The sequence below is a fragment of the Hippopotamus amphibius genome, chromosome X, assembly GCF_030028045.1.
Source record: "Hippopotamus amphibius kiboko isolate mHipAmp2 chromosome X, mHipAmp2.hap2, whole genome shotgun sequence".
Taxonomy (NCBI): Eukaryota; Metazoa; Chordata; class Mammalia; order Artiodactyla; family Hippopotamidae; genus Hippopotamus; species Hippopotamus amphibius.
This window is the reverse complement of record NC_080203.1, coordinates 89,677,499-89,703,979: the sequence shown is the minus strand read 5'-3', so window position 1 is coordinate 89,703,979 and position 26,481 is coordinate 89,677,499. Positions and strand designations below refer to the sequence as shown.

Genomic DNA, 26,481 nt, shown 5'->3' with positions numbered 1-26,481 from the left:
TAGGCATAGAGCAGGCCTGAGGTGAGATGCCAGTATGCACACATTGGCCCCAGGTCACAGCCCTCTGCCCCTAGACCACGGTGCTTCCTGTCCTTCCAAGAAGCCGTCTCCTCTGCCACTGGCCAACCTTTCCCACCCTCTGTCCCCTCTCCTGGGCCATTTCTCTGCCCCTCTCTGGAACCACTTACCCTGTGGCTTTGGGCCTGGTGCCCGCTTCAGTGGTGAAGGACGCTGGCTGGGGGTTTCAGTGGGAGGGCCGGGGTCTGAGCGAAGTCGCTGGGGACCTTCTGGATGAGGCTCAAGGCTCTGGCCAGGATCAAGGGACAAACTTTTAACCAGGATCCGGTTTCCGTGGTGCAGCCCTGTAGAAAGAGAGAAACTGGGTGTGAAGCAACTGATTACCCCAAAGGAAACTGGGAAGTTGTATGTCTTAGCAGGTACCTGTGGTACCGGGTTTCCCTGAGCCCCTTTCCAAGCCACACTGCCTTTCTGGGAAGGCTTTACCCCAGCCGTCAGATGGGGAGCCAGCCCAGGGTTGTAGCTGGCTGTTTTCATTAATAGACAAGAGTTCTTTGTGATTAGTACATTGATTTCTTGTATGTCAGCAGGCATTATTATTAGGGAGTTTAAGCAGGCTGGCGGTGGGCACAAGCAGCATATGGTTTGTGTACATGCTTGCACTCTTGTTTATATAGCCACAGTGAGACACCGAGCCTAAATCATTCTTCACCTTTTTTCTTAAGGTCCTGAGGATATCTGGACTTTCTTTTCTACAATTTCATATAGCTGAAAATGATGAAATTATATTTCATTAACAGAAGTTTTGCTTCTTAAAATCCCAGCTTGTCACTAATCTGTACTATCCTCCTCTATTTCCACACCTACACACACCCACACACAGCCAGTACCCAGAGTTCAGGTCACAGGAATAGCTTTAGTACACCAGGCAAAAAAATTCAGAAAAGGGAGGCCTTTTTACACTGTCCCTCTTCCTTCACTATGGGCTCCCTAAATCTACCTTTGTCTTTGGGCCTGGGGGAGACGATGGTCACACTGGGGAGAGAAGATTCAGTCTGGGAGGTGTGAGGGACCCCCCCCCACCGGGATTACATGTCCTAAGGGAAGGAGTGTGGCCTGGATGGGCAGGGAGCTGTGACAGGTCTCAGATGATAGAGAAGTCAGGAAGGGGGAAGAGAAAAGTAGAGAGGGCAAGCCCTGGATGGCAGTCTGAGGAGCTAGGTGACCATCCTGTGGGCAGAAGGGAGCCACGAAAGGCTGTCACGTAGGGAAGGATGCAGGCAAACAGGTGTGAGGATGAGGGAGTGAGTGGCAGCCAAGAGCCCCCAGAGCTCCCACCCACACAAGGTACCAGTTTTGCCGTGCCACAGCCACGTGGCCTCTCACAGCCACAGAGAGTCTGTTACCCTGTGTCACACAGTCTCATACATGACCAGTCACAAATGGGCCCACTCAGTCACAGAGACATATGGGGTTATTTACACTGTTTCACTTAACTTTGGGGCCACATAAATTCAAACATCCAATCACATGCCATCATGCTTCTGAAAGCCTGGTGGCACACAGTCACAAAGACCCACAGTCACAACTTCACATATTATCACACAGCCTTGCAGTATCACATGCACCGGCAAACATGGCCAAGCAGTCACAAAGATACAAGTCACACAGGGCCAAACCTACAGTTTCACACACAGCCTCATAAAACAATCACCCAACCACTTACCACCATATACCCACTTATACACTCCTCAAATATGGTTCCACTGAGTCACAAAGATATACAGTGCCATTTATGCTCTACCTCACAATCACAGCGCCACAGAGTGTCATACACACCAGGATATGGTGTTGCAGGTTCACACACTTGCAAATGATTCACACATTCACAAGACTATAGCCACACAGTGTCATTACACCATGTTAGACACAACCTTGCACAATGGCAAATAGCACAAAGTCGCATAACATCATGTACCCAGAAACACAGACATACAATCACAGACACATTGCATAATTTACTATGTTGTATTCATGAAACAAACATGTCCATCGAGTTTCTGGATCTTAGGGGCTCAATTATACACACCCACATGACACTTGCCTCCTGGTCTAAATAGTCATGGGCCTCTGTTGCAAAAACATAGAGCTACAACTCAGAGATACCCTATCCAGTCACAGGCAAAAAGAGCAGCAGGGAATTTTAGGTTTCCCAGTCCTGGAGGGAAGGAGTTGCCCAACCCACAGAGTTCCAGCAGCTTCCCAGGGTGTCTGACTCCATCCAGGCCACAATCCAGTCACAAAGGCCCCAGGGGCCTCAGGCCATGGTCCCTTCCCAGCCCTGAAGGAAGAAGGTGCCCCAGGCCCCAGGCTGAGCCCCCTTCTCCCACTCTGTACCTGGCTTTGGGAGCAGTTTCCTCACTTCCTTTTTCACCTGAGCAGGCAGGGCCCTGGCTGGGAGGGAGGAGGTGCTCCTCTCACTCAGCTGGGCTTACCCTGCCCTGCTCAGCACATCGTGGCCTGGTCCTGTCCTGCCCTCCCCCTGGGCATGGGGTTGAGGAGGATGAATCACCTGGAGGGCGGCACATGCAGAGACAAAGTTCGAGAGACAATATGGCCAGAGAAAGTGAGAGACACAGAGAGCAGCTGACAGGGCTGGAGATCCAGAGAGCAAAGCCAGGCACCCCACCGTGCAGAGACCCATCTCAGAGTTTCACACATAGGTGCAAGGGTCCTAGGTGCCCCTTTTCTGCCTCCTTGGGCCTGGAGGCACCCACCTCAAAGCAGGCAGGCCTCCCTGGGCAAGCCTTCCCCATGCAGTCCGTACAGGGCTGTGGGGCCCCTAGCTGGGGCCTCTCCCTCTCTTCACTGCTTGTCCCAGGGATAGGGTGACCAAGTCACCTTCTGTGGCCCTGCTCTGGCCCACCTTCTGCTCCCTCCTCACCCACCTCACCTGGGAGCCCACAGATGGGCCTGCCCCTCCTTTCCCTCTGCCTCCTTGCAGGCAGCCCTGCAGAATGGGATTCAAATATTTGGGGATACCCTGGATTCCCAGGTGAGAGGGGCAGGGACTGGCAGCCCAGTTTCTAATGGAGAAATGAAGGCAGTGAGAGGGGCAGTGACTTGCCTGAGGCCAGAGAGCAAGTCAGTGACACACTTGTAGCACACTGATCTGAGACTGGACTTCTTAACCCTGCTCTCCAAGAGGAAGCTGGGAAAGAGGGGAACCTAGAGGGGAAGGGGGTGAGCCTCAGTGCTTCAGAAAGTCGTGAGCTATTATTATTATTATTATTACAACAACAGGGCTTCAGTTCAGGAGCCTAGGCCTGGCTAAAAACCAGGCAGGGGTCCACTGAGGCAAGAAGATTCAAGATCCCTGTCTCTCCTCTTGCAGTGCTCCCCTTCCCTGTCCCTCTGCCTACATTTCCCTGTCTCCTATGTTTTCCCTCAGTGGCCTCCTTGGCCCCAGGTCTTGCTCCCTCCAAGTGGCTAGATGGACCTCCAGCTCAGGTCATGCCACTTACCTGTGCAAGAACCTTCCATGGCTCCCCATTGCCCATGGGGAAAAGAGAAGCTTCCCAGCTAGTTCTCTATGGCCCCTCACGGCCCTGCTGAACTCTCTGGCTTCCCTCGGCTTAGTTTAGTCCCCCCAATACTTCTGAGCCCTGCTCTGAGCCTGGTAGACTCTGTGCTGGGGGAGCTGAAAATCCTATCTCTGTCCTCACAAAGTTCTCAGGGGAGGTCCTCCCCTGCCATAGATACCACAACCCTTCCCACTGCCCCATCCTATCCCCATCTCCCTTAAGTCCTGCGTTGATTTTCTCCAGTCTATTTTTTACATTTAATTTAATTTTCTTTTGGCCAAGCTGCTTGGCATGTGGGGTCTTAGCTCCCCAACCAGAGATGGAACCCGAGCCCTCTGCAGTAGAAGTGTGGAGTCTTAACCACTGGACCACCAGGGAAGTCCTCCAGTCCATTTTTTATGGTTGATAATCCACAGCATTCTCTCTCACACATGCACCCACATCCACACCAAGACACCTGACAAAGTCTTCCACTAGCATTGCCTCCTTGACGACTGGGTTTACCAGAGTGCCCAGTACCCATTAGATCAGAGGCCGCAAAGTCATACCACCAAATGCTTCCACTGCAGGGGGCACAGGTTTGATCCCTGCTGTAGGGGGGAGGGAGGCACGGTTCAATCCCTGGTCTGGCAGGGGTGGGAACTGCAAAGACCCAGTGAGAACCACAGAGCTACTCACACATCCACATGCAACATGCTTGGCACAGGGTGTGCACACACAGCCACACTCGGGTGTCTCTTGCCCTGGGCACCCCAGAATGCCTGGGTGTGGCCCCGGCTCTGTTGTGGGCATGGGGTGTGCCCTCCGACAGGCCCTCAATAGGCCAAAGGGCAATCTTGATCCTGACCCCCAAGGAGCTCCCAATCTCAAAGACAAGAGACTCTCATTCAGGAAAAGCTAAGTGCGGCTCAGAAATGTGAGGGTGTCAGCCTGTCAGGACTGGGGAAGGTCAGAGGAGAGGTCAGGGACAGGATGGCCAGATAAAATACAGGATGCTCAGTTACGTTTGACTTTCAGATAAGCAGTGAATAATTTCTTAGTATAAGCATGCCTCATGCATACTTATACTAGAAATGTATTATGCTATACTAAAAATTTTTTGTTGTACATCTGAAATGCAAATCTAACTGTGCTTTTTTGGGGATGAATTCCAGAAACCCTAGTCAAGAAGGGATTCTAGTGAATGAGGCAGAGCCAGGCCTCCAAGGTGGCACCAGGCAAGCTGTGGGCTCTACCCAATTTCCCTGCAATGGGCACCTGAATGCTCATGACAATGACATTATTTCAGGGATAACCTTGAATCTGGTTTTATTTATTAAAAAAAAAACAAAGTCAATAATTAAAAACCTCTGGTACTTGACTATTCCAAAGAAGGGTGGCATGATCACACTTCACTGACCAGACTGCATGGGTTAAGGTGTTGTGAAGCCTTCACTAGGAACATCTGGCTCAGGAGTAACACAGACCTCGGTTAAATCCCAATACCCTCACTTACCAGCTGTGTGACCCTGGGCAAGCCTCTCCATCTGTCTGAGCCTCAGTTTCCTTGTGTGGAAAATAGGATAATAATCACAGCTCCACGGTTTTGAGGGGTCCATGAGACAAAGAATGGAAAGAGCATAGTGCTCCCCCACAGAGCAATGTGGCTTGAACTTGAAAGCCAACAGAACCGTACATCCACAAAGATACAATACTACGCACACAGATACATAAACCCATGGGCCACAGGCTGCAACCCAAGACAAAGCTATCAACACACTGAGAAACATGTGCAAACCCATCCAGAGATGGACACAGAATCCAGCCTCACTCTCCGCAACAGCTCCTCAGATCAGGGCAGGATTCCTACTAGAGGCAGAATGGCAGGGAAAAGACAATGGTACCCCATCCCTCATCAAATTCAATTCAAATATAGAAACCAAACAAAACCATAAAATAAGTGTGAAGAAGTATAACAGTTTGGAATCTTCCCATGACAACTTATTGTTACTGAAATAGCAAAATCATTCCCCAAATTGTTTCTGGTAGCTTCATGCCTCTGCTAAGCAGGTGCCATGAGCATGTGCTTCTGGGCTTAATGGCAGAGCAGGTCTACCCTCTAGCTGAGTTTGAGGACAATGACTTACTACTGGAACTGGACCCTCACCTCTTTCTGGGAATTTCAGCTCCCAGCTCTCCCCCTCCCTGTCCAGCAGCACCCCCTTTCCCTTCTCCCAGCTTTAGCCTTGGCTTAATCTTAAGACAGCTAATAGGGCCCCAGACTGGACCTCAGCCATTAACTCCCTGGTGACCTGGGAATCACTTCACAACTCTGGACCCCAATTTCCCCATCTGCAAAATGGGGAGAATATGTGTGTGCTTCTCATTGTGAGGAACTGGTGAGATGCTACTTTGGGAAGAAGCCAGCCCTAGCACTCAGGCCTCCTGACCCCCAGTGCATGCTTCTCCCAGCAGTCCCCAGATCTCTGCCACAAAGCTCTGTGAAGTATGAAAAGTGCAGGGGGAGCTGTCTATAGGAACCCAGTGGTTAGTCCAAAGATTCCTTCCTTGAAGTGGACTGTTCTTATGAACCTAAAGACTCTACAGAAAAATGGAGGCACCTTCTGAAGAGTGAAGGAATTTTTGGAAAGTGGGAGCCATTGTGGCAAGTAAGGAGCTTCCTAGCATGTTCCCTCTTTTTTTTTTTTAAATAAATTTATTTATTTATTTGTTGGCTGTGTTGGGTCTTTGTTGCTGCACACAGGGTTTCTTTAGTTGCGGTGAGTGGGGGCTACTCTTCGTTGTGGTGCGCAGGCTCCTCACTGCCGTGGCTTCTCTTGTTGCAGAGCGTGGGCTCTAGGTGTGTGGGCTTCAGTAGTTGCAGCACATGGGCTCAACAGTTGTGGCTCACGGGCTCTAGAGCACAGGCTCAATAGTTGTGGCGCATGGGCTTAGTTGCTCCGTGGCATGTGGGATCTTCCTGGAGCAGGGACTGAACCCGTGTCCCCTGCACTGGCAGGCAGATTTTTAACCACTGCGCCACCTAGGAAGCCCTAGAGTGTTCCCTCTTGAAAACTGGAGAAACTGTCTGTAAAATGGAGGTCTTTTTGATAAAAAGAAGGCTCCTTCTGTAAAGGGAAAAAGTTTTTGCAATATGCAGGAGCTTTCTTCAAAGTGGAGGGACATTCTGTAAAGTGAGGAGAGTTCTATAAAGACCCCTTTGTAAAATGGATGATGTCTATAAATGAAGGACTCTTTGACAAAATACAAGACTGTTCTGTAAAACGGAGGAACTCTTTTGTAAAATGAGGCTCCTTCTGTAAAGTGAAGAACGTTTTTGTGAAGTGTGGACCCTTGTGTAAAGTGAGGACCTTTCTGTAAAATGGGACAATATAATGCTATAGGGAATGGTGAGGATGGGATAAACTGGAGAGCATGTGCCTCACCTAAAGTAGGGACAGCAGCTTCTCCCTTCTATCTAACTGCCACCTTGAAGTAATGGGGGCCCTGCATTTTCAAGTCTTCCAGTATTTCAAGAGAATCAGAAATCTAGGCTTTTATGTGAAATCCCCTAATTTTAAAAACAGTGAGTAGGCCAAATGAAACTAGTGAGTCAAATTAAACTTGTGGGCCACCAATTTGCAGTATATGAGCTAGATGGTGCTTAAGGTCCCTTCCACCTCTGCCATTTACCTCCTGCTCTATCTGATGTGTTCTGGCCCTGGGGCAGCAGCTTTGGAGTCCCTCCTCCACCCCCTGCAAAGGCCCAATCTCTTCTGGACCTGGGCACCCTCAGGGAGCTGGCTCATGTAATACTTGTCAGCAGTTCCCTGAACTGGAATCTGCCTTTTGTTCTGTCTGGTCTTCTGCCCTGTGCAGAATGCCTGGTTAAAAAAGCAGGAGACTGCAAGAACTTTTAGAACTCTCTGGAACTCAAGGTGTTCACTTTTTTGTGGAAGATATTACATATGAGGATTCAACTGTTTGTTGAGCTCCTGCTCTGTGCCAGGCATTGTGTTGATGCTTTCCTATATGGCATCCTCCTAACAACCCTGTATGCTATTAGCTCCATTTTATGGATGAGAAAACTGAGGCACAGAGAAACAAAATAACTTGCCTGAGGATACACAGCTAGAAGTGGTTGAACTGAGACTGGATGCTAAGTGTGTCTGTGTCCAGAGTCACAGAGCACATCCTCAGTCAATGTTTGCTGAATTGGGAAAGAAATCACATTGGGGAGGGCGGGAGGGCAGAGAACTTTCTAAAGGAAATGGTTTTTGAGTTCAGCCATCCACGATGGGGTGTGTTTTTTTAGGTATAGATTGACTGGGCACAGTCCTGCAGGCAAGAGAAGAAAAGTGAGCAAAGGTGTGGATACTAGGGGTGGGGAAGTGAAGACTGTGTTTGAAGGGCACAGTGAACAGAGAGTCCTGGGTTCATAAGAACAGGAGGAAGGGGCAGAAAAGGCCAAAAGACAGGCAGCCACCCTCCTCCTCCACCAACCACTACCACCAAGATACAATAGGGGCCATGCAGAGACAGGCACTGGCACAAACACACACACACACACACACACACACACACACACACACACACACACACACACAATCTATATACAGAGACCCACACGCATAAACATCTGGAAATGCCCCCAGGGGCTTAGACAGAGCCAAGGTGACACACAACCAGGAATACAGGAACACATAACACATACAGACCCAAAGACACACAATCACACATGGATATATAATGACACACACTCAAACATACACATGGATATACAGAAACAAGAACATTAAGATGTACACAAAACAGACCCATGGGGACAAAGACAGCTAAGCAGCCAGGCACATGTACACACATGCGCATGTGCGCGCGCACATGCACGCGCACGCGCACCCCCCCCACACACACCACAGCCACATGGGAATACAGACAGCCCATCCTTCTTCCAGTTGCTTGATTGCTATGAGGGCCTGGCCACCTCCTCCCAGCATCTCTGGACCTGAGGCCAGAGAAGGCTGCGGGTGGTAGCTCCACCCCAAGGGAGGGGCTGGGGACTTCAGAGGACAGGAAGGGAAGGGAGTGGAGCTGCAGCTGGGAGCAACAGGGGCAGTAATTACCCGGTGCTGGGGCTGCCACGCTGGCTGGGATTTCCCTCCTCTTGAGGACAAAGCTGCTAGGGTATGGCCCCTCTGACCTCTGCTGTGTGTGACCCCAGGGCCCCCAACACCCACCCATTCCCTCCTCCCCACTCCCCTGAGGCCTGGTCAAAATTGAGAGTTGGCAACACAGAGAGATTATGAGGGAAAAAGACCGAGAGAGACGGGGACAAAGACAAGGAGGAAGAAGACAGGAAAACTACAGAGACTCAGAAAATTGGACAGCTAGAGAAGGAGACAGAAAAAAAGGGGTGGGGGCGAGTCAGAAGGGAGACACAGAGAGTGAGGGATGCAGGCTCTGAGAAGCAAAGGGGACAAAAAGAGCACTTGTTGAACATGGCTACAACGTGCCACGCCGAGTGCTCTGTTCTATCTGTGGCATTTAATCCTAACAACCCTAGGAGGTGGGCATGCTAACCCCATTTTGTAGATGAGAAAACCGAGGCTCAGAGGGGTGAGGTGATTCACCCAGGATCACATGAAACTAGAAAGTGGCAGAGCTGGGTCTGGGGGCTCTCACCGCTGCCTGCCCCTGCCAGGGACATGAGGCCTAAACCAGGATCCCTGAAGGAATTCTCCAGAGACAGAAGCTGTCAGCGAGATCTGGAGCCCCTAAGAGATGCAGAATGAAAGAGCCCAGCACCTTCCCTGCCCCCTTCCTCTGCGCCCCGTGTGGGGGAGGGGGCCACGGCTACACCTGGAATGCATTAGGCAGAGAGGCTCGGCCTAGGGGAGCCGGGAAGAAGCTGGAGGGGGGACAGGGAAGGTGAAGGTGAAGTTGAAGGCGGCAGCGTGGGCGGAGGCGAGGGCCTAGCAGGCCCAGGCGGAAGGGCTTCTAAGCCAGCTTCAGCTCCTTGGGGCAAGCGCTGCCAGTCCCGCCTTTCCCGCTTTCTACAGGCGCCTTCCCTCCCTGACTTAACCCCTTCTCTGCATGGGCCACGGGGAAGTGCTGTGGAGGGCTGAAAGCCGCCAGCAATGGGAAAAGCCTTCAGTCCCCTCTCTGAGCCTCAGCCACACACCTGTGCCCCTCACCCTCCTGTCTTTAGTCTGGGGCCCAGATGAACAGAGTTGAAGCCTACTGGGCACTGCCACCTAGATGCCCCTTTTCCAGGCTTTTCAGACTCAGTGCATCTTAAACTCCAGCTCTACCCCATTCCCTAGTGGCTCCTCCTCCTGCTTCCCCACCCCAGGAATGGTACTTCCAGCCACCCAGTTCCCTAAGCCAGAGGCTGGGCTTTCTCCCTTTGCTCCCTCAATTCACAGGTCCAGCCAGACCCCAAGTCCTGCAGACTCAACTTCTTAGTAGGGCAGGAATCCATAGACTATTTTTCCCACTCCAGCCTCCTAACTGGTTTCCCTCGAATCCTCAGGGCCCTCTACAAGGTATTCTCCACACCACAACCAGCTTATGAAAACACAATCCCCTTCAATTTCTGCAGCCCGGTGAAGGGCTCCCCTTGCCTCCAGGGTGAATTCCAAACTCCTGAGCATAGGGACAAGTAAGGCCCAGCTTGAGAACACTTCCCCACCCCCACCCACCAGCCACAAAGGCCTCTTGTCTGTTCCTCGAAAGTGCTCTCCTCTCTCTGGGGCTTTGGCACATGTCGTTCTCGTGGGCCTGGACAGCTTTTCTGCTTCTCCTTATTTCTGGACTCCTATTTATCCTTTGGATCTCTGCTCAAGTGTCCTCTTTTCCCTGCCTGCCCCCTCCTCATCTGTTCCTGCAGCATCTGTGCTTGGAATTACCTGTTATGTATGTCTTCCCTGCTAGAAAGGAGCTCCACAAGGACAAGGACTGAGCCTGCCTTATTGCCCACCCAGCAACTTGCACAGGGTCAAGCACAAAGTAGGTTCTCAATAAACATTTGTTGGGACTTCCCTGGTGGCACAGTGGATATAATTCCACGCTCCCAATCCAGGGGGCCTGGGTTCAATCCCTGGTCAGGGAACTAGATCCCACATGCATGCTGCAACTAAGGAGCCCAACTAAGACCTGGCACAACTGAAAAAAATCCCCCCCCCCCAAAAAACACACCTTTGTTAAATGAAGAAATGTCCTCCTTCTTCCCCTCTTTCACTGTCCCTTATCTGCTCACCAAGTATTTACTGATGCCCTATATGCCAGACAAATGCAATGAACAGGTCCTTGATGTTACAAATGGGGAAATGAAGGCCTTGAGGTGGGAAGGGAAGCCTGAGGGCACAGTGAATCAAGGGCAGAGTCAGGAGTGCTGAGGTGCCTTCTGCTGTTACCCTCATCCTTGTCTCCAGCCCTTTGTGTTTTGAGGTACCTTTTGGAGGTGTGATGCCTTCTAGGTCCAAGAAACTGAGTATTGGAGCCTGGTGAGGCTGGACTCACTGCTCCAAGGATGTCTGCTCTCTCCAGATGAGGGCACTTAACACTTCTGGGCTGGGCAACGGCAGACTGCACTTCCTGTCCTCATTCCAGACAGGTCCTTGCCCCACCCAGCCAGCGTCTGGCCAGCTCCACATCTGCCTAAGGCATTTAGCTAACTGGCCCCCAGAAAGCCATGGCTGGCATCTGTCTGGAGCACTGTAAGCTGCCACTCATCCTTGAAGGAGCAAGTAGCCCCAGCCAGGCTATCCCCTAGGCACAGAGGTACCTGAAAGGGCCGAGGAATGGGGGTGCCAATCATCTGCAACTGGAAACTTCAATTCTTTACACTTGATCTTAGCCAAAAGACCGAGAAGCAATGGAAACTTCAATTCTTTTAGTCCTGTCTGGGGAAGTCCTTTTTGCAGCTACCCAGTCTTTACACTTTGTTGCGTTTGTTTGGGAGGCCCCAGCTGACTAGAAACCTAATCTGGGTCTTTTCCCAGATACTCCCCTGGAATCTCAAACTGCTGCTCTCCAAAAATCACCAGCAGAGCCCACCACCCCCTCCTGTCGTGAGTCCCCTCTTCTCATTTCCATGAGCAACCTCCCTCTATAGCCTCTCAGGATGCTTTCAACAGGGAGAACATGGAGGGAGCCACAGGAATTTACTTCACCAATGTTTGATTTGCTTTTCAGGAGTACTCCCTCTGTTCTTTGCAATAGCTACTACCCTGGCTATATGTGAAATGGGTCTCAGCTTTATGCAAATATACTTTAAAAACTGCTCCTCCCTGCACCCCACCCCCAAATGGCATTTCTAAGGCAAATTTTGGGCAGCTGATGAATGATCCACCCGATGCTGACTCTGCTGACCTCACTATCTGACCTCACTATCTATGTCTTCAAGGATGGGACTGGCCCCCAGAACCATGCACACTCTCCCCATGAGGTCTGTGGTACTCGTTGGTGGTGAGAACTCCCAAACATCTCTTGCCTAGACCTCTCTTCTGAGCTTTCCAATCCTATATCCAAATGCCTCTTGGCCACATCCACCTGGATGTCCCTCCAGGCCTCTCAAATGCAACAGGTTTCAAATGTACATCAGTATCTCAACCCAAACCTGTTCCTTCTCTTGCAAAGTAGGTGGCCCCACTACCATCCACCAGGTCACTGTAGTTGGTTTCAGAAAACAACCCAGACTCATCCTGGACTTTTCCGTCTTCCTCAGCCTCTATGTCCAAGCCACCACCAAGATCTGTCCATATTGGCACCAAAATATCTCTCAGATCTTACCTTCCTCACCTGCCATCACTCTAACCCAAGCTACCATCACCTAATGCTGGGATGACTGCAACCCCTATCTGCCTGTCTCCAACCCTACTCTTGTGCCCCTACCATCCACTCTCCATGTGCAGCCATGGAGATTTCTCAAAACCTACATCTGAGCACATCATTCCCCTTCAAAGTTTCCCCTATGCCTTCAAGATAAGTCTCTTGACCAGCATTATCCCTCTACCAGCCCCTGCCCCAGGATGCCTTATGTCTCAGTGCCTTTGCTCCCACTGAACTTCCTACCTGAACTGCCCTCCATGTTCCTCCTAGCTCTGTAAACTTTGCTGACACCCCCCTAGAGCTCTTCCTTTGGGCCAGGCCCTGTGCTGGGTGCTGCTGATGCCATGGTTTCCTTTGCCTAGAGTCCCAGAACTGTAACTACCTTCCAGCTTGAATTGCCAAATGGCAGCCATTCATAAGAGCTAGGCATAAAGGGTAAACTGAGGCTGCCAGTGTTTGCGCATATGTGGGTGAGAGGTTGACTCACTCCCTTTAGCTTAGATCCCATGCCTCCCTTCAGGGTTGGGAGTTACTGTGGGAGGCCCACACAGGGCCCTGGGGAGACGGCCTCAGAGTAGAGGCTGATGTCGTATCCTAATGATGTGGACTCACTGTAGGACTGCGGCTAAACTGCCTCTCAGAGTCTCCACTGTCCCAACTCAAGGATGATTTCCACTCTAGGCTATATATCAGAATCACCTGAGGAGCTTTCAAAATAGATTCCTGGGTTGCAATCCCAAGATTCTGGAGCTCTGAGGTGGAGTCTGGGAATCACATTTATTTTTTCAAAGTCAACAAGGGATTCTGATGCTCATCCAGTTTGGGAAACCTAGGACCAGATGGTGATTAGTGTCAGATGATGCCCCAGGCTCCAAATCAGAAGAAGCCAGACCCTCTTGCTGCCCCCCTCAACTGGCTCAGTGCTTCCACTACTCATGAAAAGGCTTTAACACCAGGCGCAACTCTCCACTGAGCTAGGGTCAAGTCCCAAGCTATCCCCCAACCAGCATCCGGAAAGATATTCCCAAAGCTGAGGAAGAGGGTAGGGTTCCCCCAAATATCTATGAGCAAACCTACATCTGGGAACTCCTTTCTGACTCTCTCAAGGCCCTCTCTGGTGTCTCAGAGAAGTTATCTCAGTGACCCAATAAGGCCTTAGGTTTTATCAACCTGGAAAATGGGCATAAAAACAATCACCCAACCCCTCACCAAGAATCAGGGTAACTAAAAGAGAAAGCACCTTGAAGCAATTCAAAGCTTTCACATGGATAAGATATATTATTGTAAAAAGTGGCCCACCCCCCCACCCAGGATGGGCCACTGGCCCCTAAGGATGGTGATTCTATAAAGGCCTCAGCAGTCTGAGGGAGGAAGCTGGGAGGCACACGGAAATCTTAACATGTGGACTAAAATGTTTCAACCCTTTAATTGAAGCTCAAGTCCCTCTCTCTCTCTCTCTTTCATACACACACACACACACACACACACACACACACACACATTCACACACCCTACAACCACCAACCCTGCCCTCTTTGGGCCAATTATAGGCGAGTCCTGTGGAGAGAGAAGCAAGTCTCTTGTGTCTACCCCTGAACTGTCTGGGCAGTGGGGGAGGTGGGCTCTCACGCCCCATGCTGCTGTGAATCACACTGGCCCAGCGCTTGTCTTGCCAGGGCCTGAGTAATTCCTCCGCCTCCTCTTCAGAAGGGTTTTCTCTTATTTTTTTTTTAATTTTATTTCATCCTGCAGGCTTTGCAACCAGTATCTCATAGACTCCTCATGGCATTCTCTAGATGAGGAAATTGAGGCTCAGAGAAGGGAAGTCACTCACCCAGGGTCCCACACTGAGTCAGTTAGGAATGATTAGATGGGAGGCCAGGTCCTTCCCTGACACCCTTTTTATTCCCACTCCTTATCTTGAAGTGAAAAAAAGAAAAAGACATGCACCAATTACAGAGGCAGGGACTTCATTGGGAAAAAGGATCGTAGGAACTTTGTGCTGCTTTTTGGGGGGAGGAGGGGAGTGGTTCAGGATGGGTATTGATATTGTAATTTGGAAGGACTGGTGGAGTGGGAAGAATCACTGCTGTGTATTGATCAGAGGCCAGAGACCAGCGGCCTAGATGTTGCTCAGCTACTCACTCCCATACCAAGAGTATCTGGAGGGCAGGAATTCAGTTGTCCTTCTCTTAGACAATAGTTACTGAGGGCCTACTATGTAGTCCCTTCATATCTGTTCAGGCATTTGTTCAACAAGGATTTATTAAGCACCTACTGTGTGCTAGGCATTATGCTAGTTGCTAGGGATACAATGGTGAACAAAACAGATACAATCCTCTTGCCCTCACGGAGCTCACATTCTAGTTGAGGAAGACAGGCAATAAATAAGTAGATACATAGAATAACTGCATATATACTAAGTGCAAGGATGGAAGTGCAGTGGCAGCTTCGATGGAGACCCACAAGGGCCCCTACCTAAAGTGATCAGGGAAGGTCTCTCAGAGGAGGTGACATCTGAGCTGAGACCTGAAAGATAAGAAACAAGCCAGGTGGAGAGCAGGGGGAACAGCTGCCAGGAAAAGGGAAAAGCAGATGCAAAAGCCCTGAGGTAGGAGTGACTGTGGCGTGTTTTGGGACCTGAAAGAAGGTGCTGCAGTAAAGTGGGTGAGTAACCTGCCCCACACAAGTCTCTATCTAAAGGGGAGTTTGGAAAGTTGGCAGGAACAACATGCAGGGCAGGGCATTAAAGGCCTGTTATCGGCTGGTTATCTCCAGCCCACACCGAGGGAGCCCCTGAGAACTCCCAGAGGTTCCATCACTAGCCCAAGGTCACAAGAGCAGCAAGGGGCATATGTTGCCCATACTTTTATGCTTTACTAATGCTACCTGGTGCTGGGTCTCAGTCCCTCAAACCTGAGGAGCCTGGGATGTGGGCCCTGGGAGGTCTCAGAGGCTCAACAGCTCCTTCAGTGTTGCCCAGTGGAAGGCACTGCTCTTCCTCCATGGCTCCTGGGCTCAGGTCCACATGGGATATCCCCAGATGGGAGAGGCCCTGCTGGACTCCTCAGACACTCAGGTCTGTGCAGCGCAAAAGTCTCTCCAGGCAGTGGTCTGTGGCCCCAGCCTGACCTAGAGCTGCTTCACCTCTGCAAATCCAAGTTCAAGCATCCTGACTTCTCACAATCTTGCAGCCTTGCATCTCTCCAGCTCTGCTACAACTGGCTTCTGGCTCCCCCCAACAACCACCTTTCTGCTGTCTCCCTGCAATTAGCCCCTCCAGCCCTTCCCTCCAACTTGACCCCCAAGGCCCACCTCTTCCACCTTTCTCTCTCATCAGCACCTTATACTCCCTCCTTCCCTTGTCTTCCTGCCACATACACCTGGCAAAACCCCAACCTTGGATCAATCCACCATCCTTTTTTTTTCCACTCATACTACAGAGCTGCTGAATAGTACAGGAGAAAATCACATAAGCAGAAGACTTGGCATTACTTTCATGGTCTCCAACCTCAGTTTGGGGAAGCAGAAAGACCACAGACTTTGGACTCAAACAGATCTGGTTTGGAATCCTGTCTCCATACTAGCTGTGTGACCTTGGGCAAGTTACTTAACTTCTTTGAGCCTCAGTTTCCTCCCCTACAAAATGGGGCTAATGATACCTACTTCACAGGAGGCTCCTGAAGATGAAATGAGAACCCATGTAAAGCACCTAGCCCAGTGCCTGGCACAATGTATGTACTTGGCAAATGGGAGACTCCTTCTTTTTTCCCATCCCCCCAAACAAACCCTGGTTTCTCCAACCAACTCCCCTTACTGCCTTTCAATCCTGCCCCTTTTTCTCAGAGTGCTCCCTCTCCCATTAGCTTCAACAGATAGAAGAGAAGAGGGTCGTAAGTGTTGAGGGGGCACAAGGGACAGAGAGGAGGCGGGGGTGGGGGGGTAGGGAGGTGGGGGCGGAGGCAGGGGTTGAAAGAATTAGAAGAAGGCCGAGGGCAAGAGAAGGGGTTGGGGGTTGAGAAGAGTCGAAGGGCTGGGGTCAGCGGGCCGGCCCAGAGGTGGGGCTTAAAGGGCCCAAGAACAAGAACCCGCTCCCAGGCCCATGGCTCGGGCTCCCATGCTCTCTCGATCACTCACCAGGCCGGGGTTGCGAGCCCTCCAGGTGGTAGGAGAAACGCAGGGCCCGGTGGTGCTGTGGACTGGGGCCGCAGGGCAAGACCCGGGGGCCTGGAGCGACTCCCAGGCTGGTGTCCGAGGATCCGGCAAACTGGGGATCCAAGGGGCTGCTGAGAGCCGAGCCTGATCCCCTGGGCACTGGCAGTCCGGGCTCTGAGGCTCCAGGGTCCGAGTCGGCATAGACCGGTGGCGCGGCGCCGGGGGAGTTGGCGGTTGGGTGTTCGGGCTCGGAAGGCCCGGCGCCCCCCGGGGCTCGGTGGCCGTGCATGGTCCGGGCCTGGGCGCGGGGCCCCGGCTCCCCGCTTGGCTCCAGCTCCTGGGGCGGAGGCGCGGGCGGAGGAGGCCCGGCGCCCGGCGGAGCAGCGGCCTCAGGCTCGGGGGGCGGGGCTGCGGGCTCAGCCCCACTGCGGAGACTCGAGCCCCCGACCCGGGCCCGGGCCAGCAGCCGTGGCAGCGGTGGCAGTACCAGCAGCAGCCGCGGCCACCGCCGCTGCAGTGCCAGGCATCGCCGGCCCGGGCCCGCGCAGGGAGTGGGCTCCGCGGGGCCGGGGGGCCCCCTGGGGAGCGCTGTCTCTGCGGCAGCTGCTAGGCGAGGGTCGGGTGGTTGCGCTCGGCGGGGGCTCTCCTGTGAGCGCCGAGCCACTTCCGTGGCCCTGGGGCGAGCGGTCGTCTATTCCGAGTGCGAGGTCTCTTCTTTCTCCCCAAATGGGAATCGATCTGGGTTCTCCTGGCTGGTCGGAAAAGGTTCTTCCTCCCGCCGCAGCGGAGGCTGGGGGGCGGAGGGGAGGAGAGAGGGAAGGGGAGGGAGGAAAGAGAGGATGGCGGTGGGGGGGGGGGGGGCGCGTGTGCGCCACGAGCTCTGGCTGCGGGGCTCCCCCTCAGCCAATGCCTCCGGAAGATGCTCCAGTGGCGGGGGCAGGGGAACAGCTTGGGCTCGGCTCCACTGTCCTCCCCAGCCTCGGCCTGGGTCTCCGCGGCGGCAGGCGGGAAGGAGCCGGGGGGAAGGGGGGTGGGGAGGCGGGAGCCGTCGCTGAGGCAGCCGCAGCCACAGCGGCGCTGGGACCCAGTTGCCCGGGCCCCGCCCCCTCGCCCGGGATTTGCGGCTGGCCACGCCCCCTCACTCGAGCCGGCCTCAGTTCTCGCTGCGACCGCCTTCAAGGCCCTCCTTTCCTCTCCTTAAAAATACCCCCTCAGCCTGCCCTCCCCATCTCCCCTGGTCCCACACAGGCAAGACTACGGGCTCAAACCCCAAATCTGCCTTTCTGTCCCATCTCAGGTCTGCCTACCCGTACTCATCCTTCAATCTCTTTTCCAGCAACCTTTCCACGTGTTCCAGAGTTTCCCTAGGGCTTGGCTCATAGGGGACTTGCCTTTGATACTCTTCACTCAGCTCAGGCCAGACCTCATGGCCCTTTACTTCACCACTCTTTGGCCAACAGCCTCAGTTCCCAGGATTGTCGCATCCGCCTGGCAACATCCCAGCCTTGAATCAGTGCAACTGTCCGCCTTTTCCATGCCTGTGCCCAGGTAGCCACACACTGCTGGAGAAAACTATTCAATCTCACAGATCTGTGCCACTGTAAACTCATGGTCCTCAGCTTCTACCAGGCCCTCGGTGCTGACCCACAACCCACAACCCTACTTTGCGTTCCCAGGCAGCCTTCTCTCCCATGCTCCACAACAGCCATTTCTAACCTCCCTTCTCCTTAGACCCCCACCTTCTCCATCTTTCCCCTGACCCTCAGCAAATGACCCCACCTCCTACTTCACAGAGTAAACAGAAGTCACCCAAAAGGAAATTCTTGACTTCTTGCCACCAAACCTACAGAGTCTGTCCCTTGTTCCTTCCCATCAGCATTTAAACATACTCAGGTCTCTTCCATCTAAAAACAATTACCAAAAAATCTCCCTCTCCAACCACCTCTCTCTCTCTCCTCTCTATAAACATCTCAAGAGTTGCCTACACTTAACTGTCTTAATTTTCCCACTTCCCACTTATCTTTCAACCCACTCCAATCTGCCTCCACTATTTGCCTGATACTGCTCTCTTATCAAGGTCTGCCATGGCCCATGTCACTAAATCCAATAGAATCTTTTCAGAGGTTTTCCTACCTGATTTCTTGGTAGTATTTGGCACTAGTAACCACTCCCTCCTCCCTAAACCACTTCCATGACACACTCTCAGTTTTCTCCTACTTCTTTGGTAACTCCTTTTTACTTTCTAGGCTCCTCCTTATCCAACTCTTTTATTTATTTATTTATTGGCTACCTTGGGTCTTCATTGCTGCGCGTGGGCTATTCCTCATTGTGGTGCGCAGGCTTCTCATTGTGGTGGCTTCCCTTGTTGTGGAGCACGGGATCTAGGCATGTGGGCTTCAGTAGTTGTGGCACACTGGCTTAGTTGCTCCGTGGCATGTGGGATCTTCTGGGACCAGGGATCAAATCCATGTGCCCTGCATTGGCAGGCAGATTCTTAACCACTGCGCTACCAAGGAAGTCCCTATCCAACTCTTTAAATGCTAGTGTTCTTTAGGGTTTGACCTGAGTTCTCTTCTCTTTCTCTGCTCTTTCCTACGATTATTACATTCATTCCCATGGTTTCAACTATCATTTCTTTGCTGATGACTCCCAGATTGATACCTCAAGTCCAGATATTTCTCCTGACCTATGCATTCAACAGGTTAATAGACAGACAGCTCTACCTGAATACTCTGGAGACACCTAAAGCCTTAGCTTCTCTCCAACTCAAGGCATCCTCCTCCCAGCCTTTTTGTCCTTCTTTGTGCCTTACCTTAGTGACTGACCCCAGTCAAGGCAGAAACCTGAACTATACCCCTGACTCCTCTCACCTCCACCCCTGTGCAATCACCAAGTCCTGTCGTTTTTATCTCCTGAATATCTCCCAAATTTATTTATGTAGTCTCTTTTTATTTCTGCTGCCACTACTCTAATCTAGGCCAGCTCCATTTCTAACCTGAATACTGTCACAGCCTCCCCGTTTCAATCTTGTTCCCTGGAATCTAGTCTCTTCATTGTAGGCAGTGTGATCTTTTGAAAAGGTAAACTAAATCATATCACTCTCATGTTTAGAACCCGTCAATGAGTCCCCACTTGCTCAAAAGGAAACCTACCTTTATCAACAGGCAAAGTTAAGCTGAGCCCTTCATGATTTGACCCCCGCCAGCCTTTCCAGACTCCATGCTTGAGTCAAAGCTGAAATTCTTAGACTGTTCCTTAGTCTGTATACCTTTGGAGTCTTTGCATATGCTGTTGCATCTGCAAGAAATTCTCTCCACATCTTCCCAGTTCCATTTCATTTGTTCTTCAGATCTCTGCTCATTTGATGAATACCTTTTGAACACACACTTTGGGCCAGGCATCATGTGAGGCACTACTTATGCAGTGGTGAATAAGACAGATATGAACAAGATCGTGGTAAACAAACTTGACCCTCAGAATTTCAGTCTGGTGCTGGACTGGCTTTGAGGTAAACAAATACATAATTACAACATATAGACACAAAATTACAAGTTGTGATAAGGCTATAAAGAGCCAGAATGGGGTGATAGGAAAGAGAATAACAGGCGGGGGCAATTTAGCCTGAGAGTCAGGCAAGTCCTGATATTTAAGCTCAGTGAAGGAGTGGGAGTTAACCCATGAAAAGTGGAGGCAAAAGTGTCCCAGGCAGAGGCCACAGCAGGTGAGAAGGCCCTGTGAAGAAAGAGAAATGGTATACTTAGGAACCGCAGGAAGGCCAGTGTGGCTGGAGCATAGTGAGCTGAGGGCAAGAGGGATGGGATGTGAGGTTAAAGAAGTAGGCAGGCCGAAGCTAGCTTATATTGGGCTTTATAGGCCATGGTAAGGAGAATAAATCTGTGAGCAATAAAAAGGTATTGAGGCAGTGCTTTAAGTGTGGGTCAAACTGCAGAAGGTACTGAAATCAATTTGAGAAAAGAATAGAAAATATCAGAATGTATCATAGGATCATGTAGGAAGGGTAAGCATGTATCATGAAACTTTTGTTTCAGTTTGCATCATATATGATCATGATGAAATAGTATCTCTTTTGTAGATACTTCGCATCCCCCAAATGCTGAAATACACTAGGTTGAAAGGTTTTAAGCTTGGGATTGACATGGTATAGTTAATGTTTAAAAAGATTACTTTGGTTGCAGTGGATTGGATTGGAGGCAGACAAGATTAGGAGTCTACTGCAATCAGAGATGGTGGTGAGTGGACTAAGTTGGTAGAGGTGGAGATGAAGAGAGGTAGATAGATTTGAAAGATATTTAGAATTGAAAAGGCTTGGTGTGGTGACTTGGGGGTGGGAAGGAGAGGGAGGAATCAAGGATACCTCCCAGGGATCTGGTGATGTGAGGCAGGTCATTCATTGAGATGAGGAAGACAGAAAGAGGAACAGGTTTTCAGGGGAAGATCAAGAGTTCAGTTTTACATGCCCTTGAGATAGCCAAATGAAGAAGTCAAGCAGATAGTGGTATATATTGTGCATCCCAGAGGAGAGGTCTGGTTTCAGATATGAGAGTTGGCAGTATAGAGATAGCATTAAAAAAGACGAGAGAAGAAGTTAGTCTGAGACAGAGCAAAGAGAAAGGAAGAGGATCCATGACTAAGCTCTGAGGAATTCCAACTTTAGAGATTGGGCGAAGGAGTAGGAGATGGCAAAGAGACTGAAAAGCGGTAAAGAGTTAGGGACATAAAAGGGATGTGCCAGGGATGTTTTAAGAGTGCTGAGAAGTCAACTAAAATGAGGATTGGAAAGGGCCCATTGGATATGGCAATGTGGGTGTTGGCAGTGACCTTGATATAAATCGTTTTGGAGGAGTGGTGGGGTGAAAACCATAATGGATGAAGAGTGAATGGATATACCATTGGTGGGAGTGTAAACTGATACAACCACTCTAGCAAATGTTGGACATTTTCTTTTTTTTTTAAAGATTTATTTATTTAATTTTTGGCTGCGTTGGGTCTTTGTTGCTCTACATGGGCTTTCTCTAGTTGTGGCGAGCGGGGGCTACTCTTTGTTGTGGTGCGTGGGCTTCTCTTGTTGAGGAGCACAGGCTCTAGGTGCATGGACTTCAGTAGTTGTGGCTCGCAGGGTCTAGAGCGCAGGCTCAGTAGTTGTGGCACACAGGCTTAGTTGCTCCACGGCATGTGGGATCTTCCCGGACCAGGGATTGAACCCATGTCTCCTGTACTGGCAGGCAGATTCTTAACCACTGCACCACCAGGGAAGTCCCTGGACATTTTCTAGTAAAGCTGAACTATGTACATACTCTAGGACCAGCAATTCTAGGTGTCTATCCCAGAGCAGTAGTTCTCACAGTGTGGTCCGGGGATCCTGAAGGCAGGGATGAGGGGTTTGGCGGGGGGGGGGGGCAAAACCATAATACTAGAAAGATGTTATTTGCTTCTTTTACTCTCATTCTCTCAAGTATGCAGAGTGGAGTTTTCCTGAGGTTACATGACATGTGATATCACATCAGATTGAATGCAGAAGCAGATATGAGAATCCAGCTGTCTTCTATTAAGTCATACAGTAAAGAGATTTGCAAAAATGTAAAACAATGCCACTCTTCTCACTACATTCTTTTTGTTGTGGAAAATATAGTTATGTTTCATAAAAATGTTACTTTTGTTAAATGTAATGGGCTTATTTTAAAATTAATATATTTAAGCTTTCTCAGTTTTAATTTCTAATACAGCAAATATCAATTGGTATAACCCACATGTGCCAAAGCTCTTTGGGGTCTGCAGTGATTTTTAAGAATGTAAAGGAAGTCCTCAGACCAGAAAGTTTGAGAATTGCTCCCCTAGAAAAATCCTGGCACGTGTGTTCTGGGAGACACTGTAAGAGTGTTCACCAAAGCCTGTTTGAAAAGCAAGAAACAGAAACAGTAGCATGAGATGAATAAATTGAGACATAGTCATAAAATGGAATACTATAATGAAATAAATGAATGAACTCCAGCTACGTGTATCAACATGGATGAAACTCAAGAAACCTAATACTGAATTCAAAAAAGTCATGAAGGAATATATTTATATAAAGTTGAACATGCAAAATTATACAATATGTGGATGCAGTAATATGTTGTAAAACCATGCAGAAAAGCAAGGCATGAAAAATGACGGTGGTAACCTCAGGGAGGGGAAGGAGATATGACTGGGAAGAGCTACACAGTGGGTTTTGTCATTCAGAAATGATTTATTTTTGAAGCTGGGTGATGGATACAGATACACAGGTATCTGTTTTATAATTTATTCAAACTGTACAGATATGTATATTCTAAAATTTATAATGTATTATCATGAAAAATAAATAAAATTAATTAAAAAAACAGGAATAATTGGATAGAGTGCTGGTGGGAGGGTAGATTGTTACAAGACTCTCCCTGAGGTCAGAGGGAATAAAACACTCCCCCCCCCAACCCTGCTGAAGTGGAGCTAGGTGTGTAGGCAATTCCCTTGTGAAACATGGCTGTGAATAGGAACAGAGCCCAGAGAGCTAAGGTGATGGTAGGAGAAGGGGCAAATAATGATTTTTTTTTTTAAGACTGGGAGGTACTATGCTTGTTTGCTGTTGGGAATGACCCAGAGTTTATAGAAAGAGATGGGATGGGACACAGAAGAGAAAGAGAATAATGGAACCGAAAGGAGGGGCTGGGGTCTGGGGCACTGGGCCTCAGAGGGAAGGAGAGGTCTTCAGGCCCTTCATTGTAACAGGAAGGATTGAGACAAAAGATGAACACAGATACTGGGAGGTTTAGAGATTCAGTGGTGGGAAGATGAGGGTCTTGGAACAATTCTCCCATGTCTGATGGCTTTTATTTTGTCATTGAAGCATAAGAGCATTTTTCTGTAGAGAATAGAAATATTGGTCAGTCTTTCTTAATAGCATGATTGATAGAAATTTGTTTTTTACTATTGATAGTTTAGAAAAGTTCCAGCTTTACAATAATGTACATTTTTAGGACTATTGTGAAATTTAGGAAAACCTGTTTAGTTTCTTCCATATATTAGCTGTAAGATGTCAGAGCATTTCAATTTTCTTTTAGAGTAAAGAGTACATATCTCCAGTACTCTTTGATTTTTCGCTGATTGTTAAGCAGGGCCTTGGAAGAGACCTATGCAAATGAGGGACCCTGAAGCTTCATTGACCTCTGTGTAATTCTGTCTTTGGCCTCTTTGAACTACTTTCTCCTCCAGGAAGCATGCTCTGATTTTCCCTGGCTGAGGTTCTCCCACAGGGCTTTATTCCTGCCACTCACAGGACTTTTCTCAGACTCTCTGAGGTAGCCAGGTCATCCTCCTTTGCTAGATAGAGGGAATTCCAGAGGGTAAGGAGTCAGGACACACTTACCTTGGCTCAGCAGTCTTCCATCAGTCTGTGAGCAAGTCTTCACTGGAGCAGTGTGGCATCGTGGTCAAACAGGTAGGCCTTGGAGTCAGGAAGACTGGAATTTGATTTTTTGCACCTTGGGTGCCCAGAAAGAGCAGGGTTCATCCTAATCCTTGGTTCATGACACAATCTCACCATTGATCCAGGCTGAGACTTCACTCCTAGCTCCTCTGTGTGACCCTGGGTTAGTTACTCATCGCTCTACATCTCAGTTTCCCCAACTGTAAAGTGGGGATGATAATAATACCTACTACATCAGAGTTGTGAGGATTCGATAACATAATCCATGTAATGCATGCACAGTCCCCAGTACCTAATGTTTAATAAATGGTAGCCCTCCACATGATTGGGAGTATATTGTGGGTGGAGGATACAGTATTGCATAACAAAGCCCCAGGCCCTGCTTTCCTGAGCTCACAGCTTTTTGGGTACCATACTAGCCCTGGTATATCTGAGACTTGTAAATGTTGTTGAATCAAAATTACTTCATCCTGTGTGTCTATTTCTCTCTTATTTTTTACTGTCATCCCGGTTCACCATCACTGTCACCACCTTTCAGATATCTCCCATCCCTGTATCTTATTTTGCTCTCTCTTATCTTTCTGTTCACATCTTTTTTTTTTAAATTTTATTTATTTATTTATTATTTTTTTGGGGGTACACCAAGTTCAGTCATCTGTTTTTATACACATATCCCCGTATTCCCTCCCTTCCTTGACTCCCCCCACCTCGAATCCCCCCAACCCTCCCCGTCCCAGTCCTCTAAGGCATCTTCCATCCTCGAGTTGGACTCCCTTTGTTATACAACTTCCCACTGACTATCTATTCTACAGTTGGTAGTATATATATGTCTGTGCTACTCTCTCGCTTCGTCTCAGCTTCCCCTTCACCCCCCGCCCCCTCCCAAACCTCGAGTTCTCCAGTCCATTCTCTGTATCTGCTTCCTTGTTCTTGTCACTGAGTTCATCAGTACCATTTTTAGATTCCGTATATGTGAGTTAGCATACAATATTTGTCTTTCTCTTTCTGACTTACTTCACTCTGTATGACAGACTCTAGGTCTATCCACCTCATTACATATAGCTCCATCTCATCCCTTTTTATAGCTGAGTAATATTCCATTGTATATATATGCCACATCTTCTGTATCCATTCATCTGTGGATGGGCATTTAGGTTGCTTCCATGGCCTGGCTATTGTAAATAGTGCTGCAATAAACATTATGGTACAAGTTTCTTTTGGGATTATGGTTTTCTTTGGGTATATGCCCAGGAGTGGGATTACTGGATCATATGGTAGTTCTATTTGTAGTTTTTTAAGGAACCTCCAAATTGTTTTCCATAGTGGCTGTACCAACTTACATTCCCACCAATAGTGCAGGAGAGCTCCCTTTTCTCCACACCCTCTCCAACATTTGTTGTTTCCAGATTTTGTGATGATGGCCATTCTGATTGGTGTGAGGTGATACCTCATTGTGGCTTTGACTTGCATTTCTCTGATGATTAGTGATGTTGAGCATGTTTTCATGTGTTTGTTGGCCATCTGTATGTCTTCTTTGGAGACTGTTCACATCTTTCTGGTGGTTTCTTGTTCCTGTCTCTCCTATTCTCTCTCAATCTCTCCCCTTCTTGCTCTTGCTCTCACTCTCTCTCTATTGTCTCTGTTGGAGGTTGCCCTGTCTCCATCCTGTCCCCATTTAACTTATGGTTCTCCTCTTGGTCTGTGTCTTCATCCTTACATATATAATACCATATTACCCTACCTCATCTGTTTCTGAATTTGTGTTCCAAAATTTCTGCCTTTTCTGTTTCTATTTCAATTTCCTTTGGCTCCTTGGCCTCTTTTCTGTCCGCCCTTCTGTCTCCATCACTCTGTACCTATTTATCTTATTTCTGGCTATCTCCCAGTCCTCATCTTTCTATTTGTGTTGCTGCCTTCATCTGTCTCTGTTCCCCACCTATCCTTCTCTATTTCTATCCTTACCTTTCTGTTCCAATCTCTGTCTTCACCCCTGCCCCCCACCCCCTTGCAACTAACATTTACATTCTCTGTCTTTGTTTCTGTCTCTCTCACACACATACCCCTATGTTGGTCTTCTTGCCCTTGTTTCCCTCTTTGATTCTCTCCTCATCTATCACCCCTTTTTCACTTCTGTTACCATCACTCTTGTTGAGTGGCTCTCCTCACGTGCCTGTCTCGTCTGCATCTTTCTGTCCCTATGTGTGTTTCATCTGTTTGCTATCGTGTCCCCAGTTCCCTGTCTGTCTCTATCTCTCTGTCACTGACTGAGTAGTCAAGAGTATGGTCCCTGATATTAGATTGTTTGGATTCCAATCTTAGTTGTGCTGCTGACTTGCTGTGCCTCAGTGTCCTCATCTGTAAAACAGGGCTGATAACAGTACCTGCTTCAGTGTTACCAAGAACATTAAATTAACTAACACATGTACAGCTTGTAGAACAATGCCTCAAATA

General features: G+C 49.3%; 1 protein-coding gene across 2 annotated transcripts in view; it reads right to left on the bottom strand.

The window, feature by feature from the left end:
• Window positions 1–17,716, bottom strand: part of FGD1 (FYVE, RhoGEF and PH domain containing 1) — a 39,652-nt gene extending 21,936 nt beyond the window's left edge. For both annotated transcript variants that reach the window (XM_057718134.1, XM_057718135.1), the window contains exons 1-2: window positions 16,551–17,716; window positions 189–362 (exon numbers count right to left, since the gene is read on the bottom strand). In XM_057718134.1, the coding sequence (XP_057574117.1) occupies window positions 189–362; window positions 16,551–16,857 (481 nt within the window). In that variant the 5' untranslated portion in view covers window positions 16,858–17,716. The remainder of the gene's footprint in view (window positions 1–188; window positions 363–16,550) is intronic.
• Between the last annotated feature and the right edge of the window lie 8,765 nt (window positions 17,717–26,481).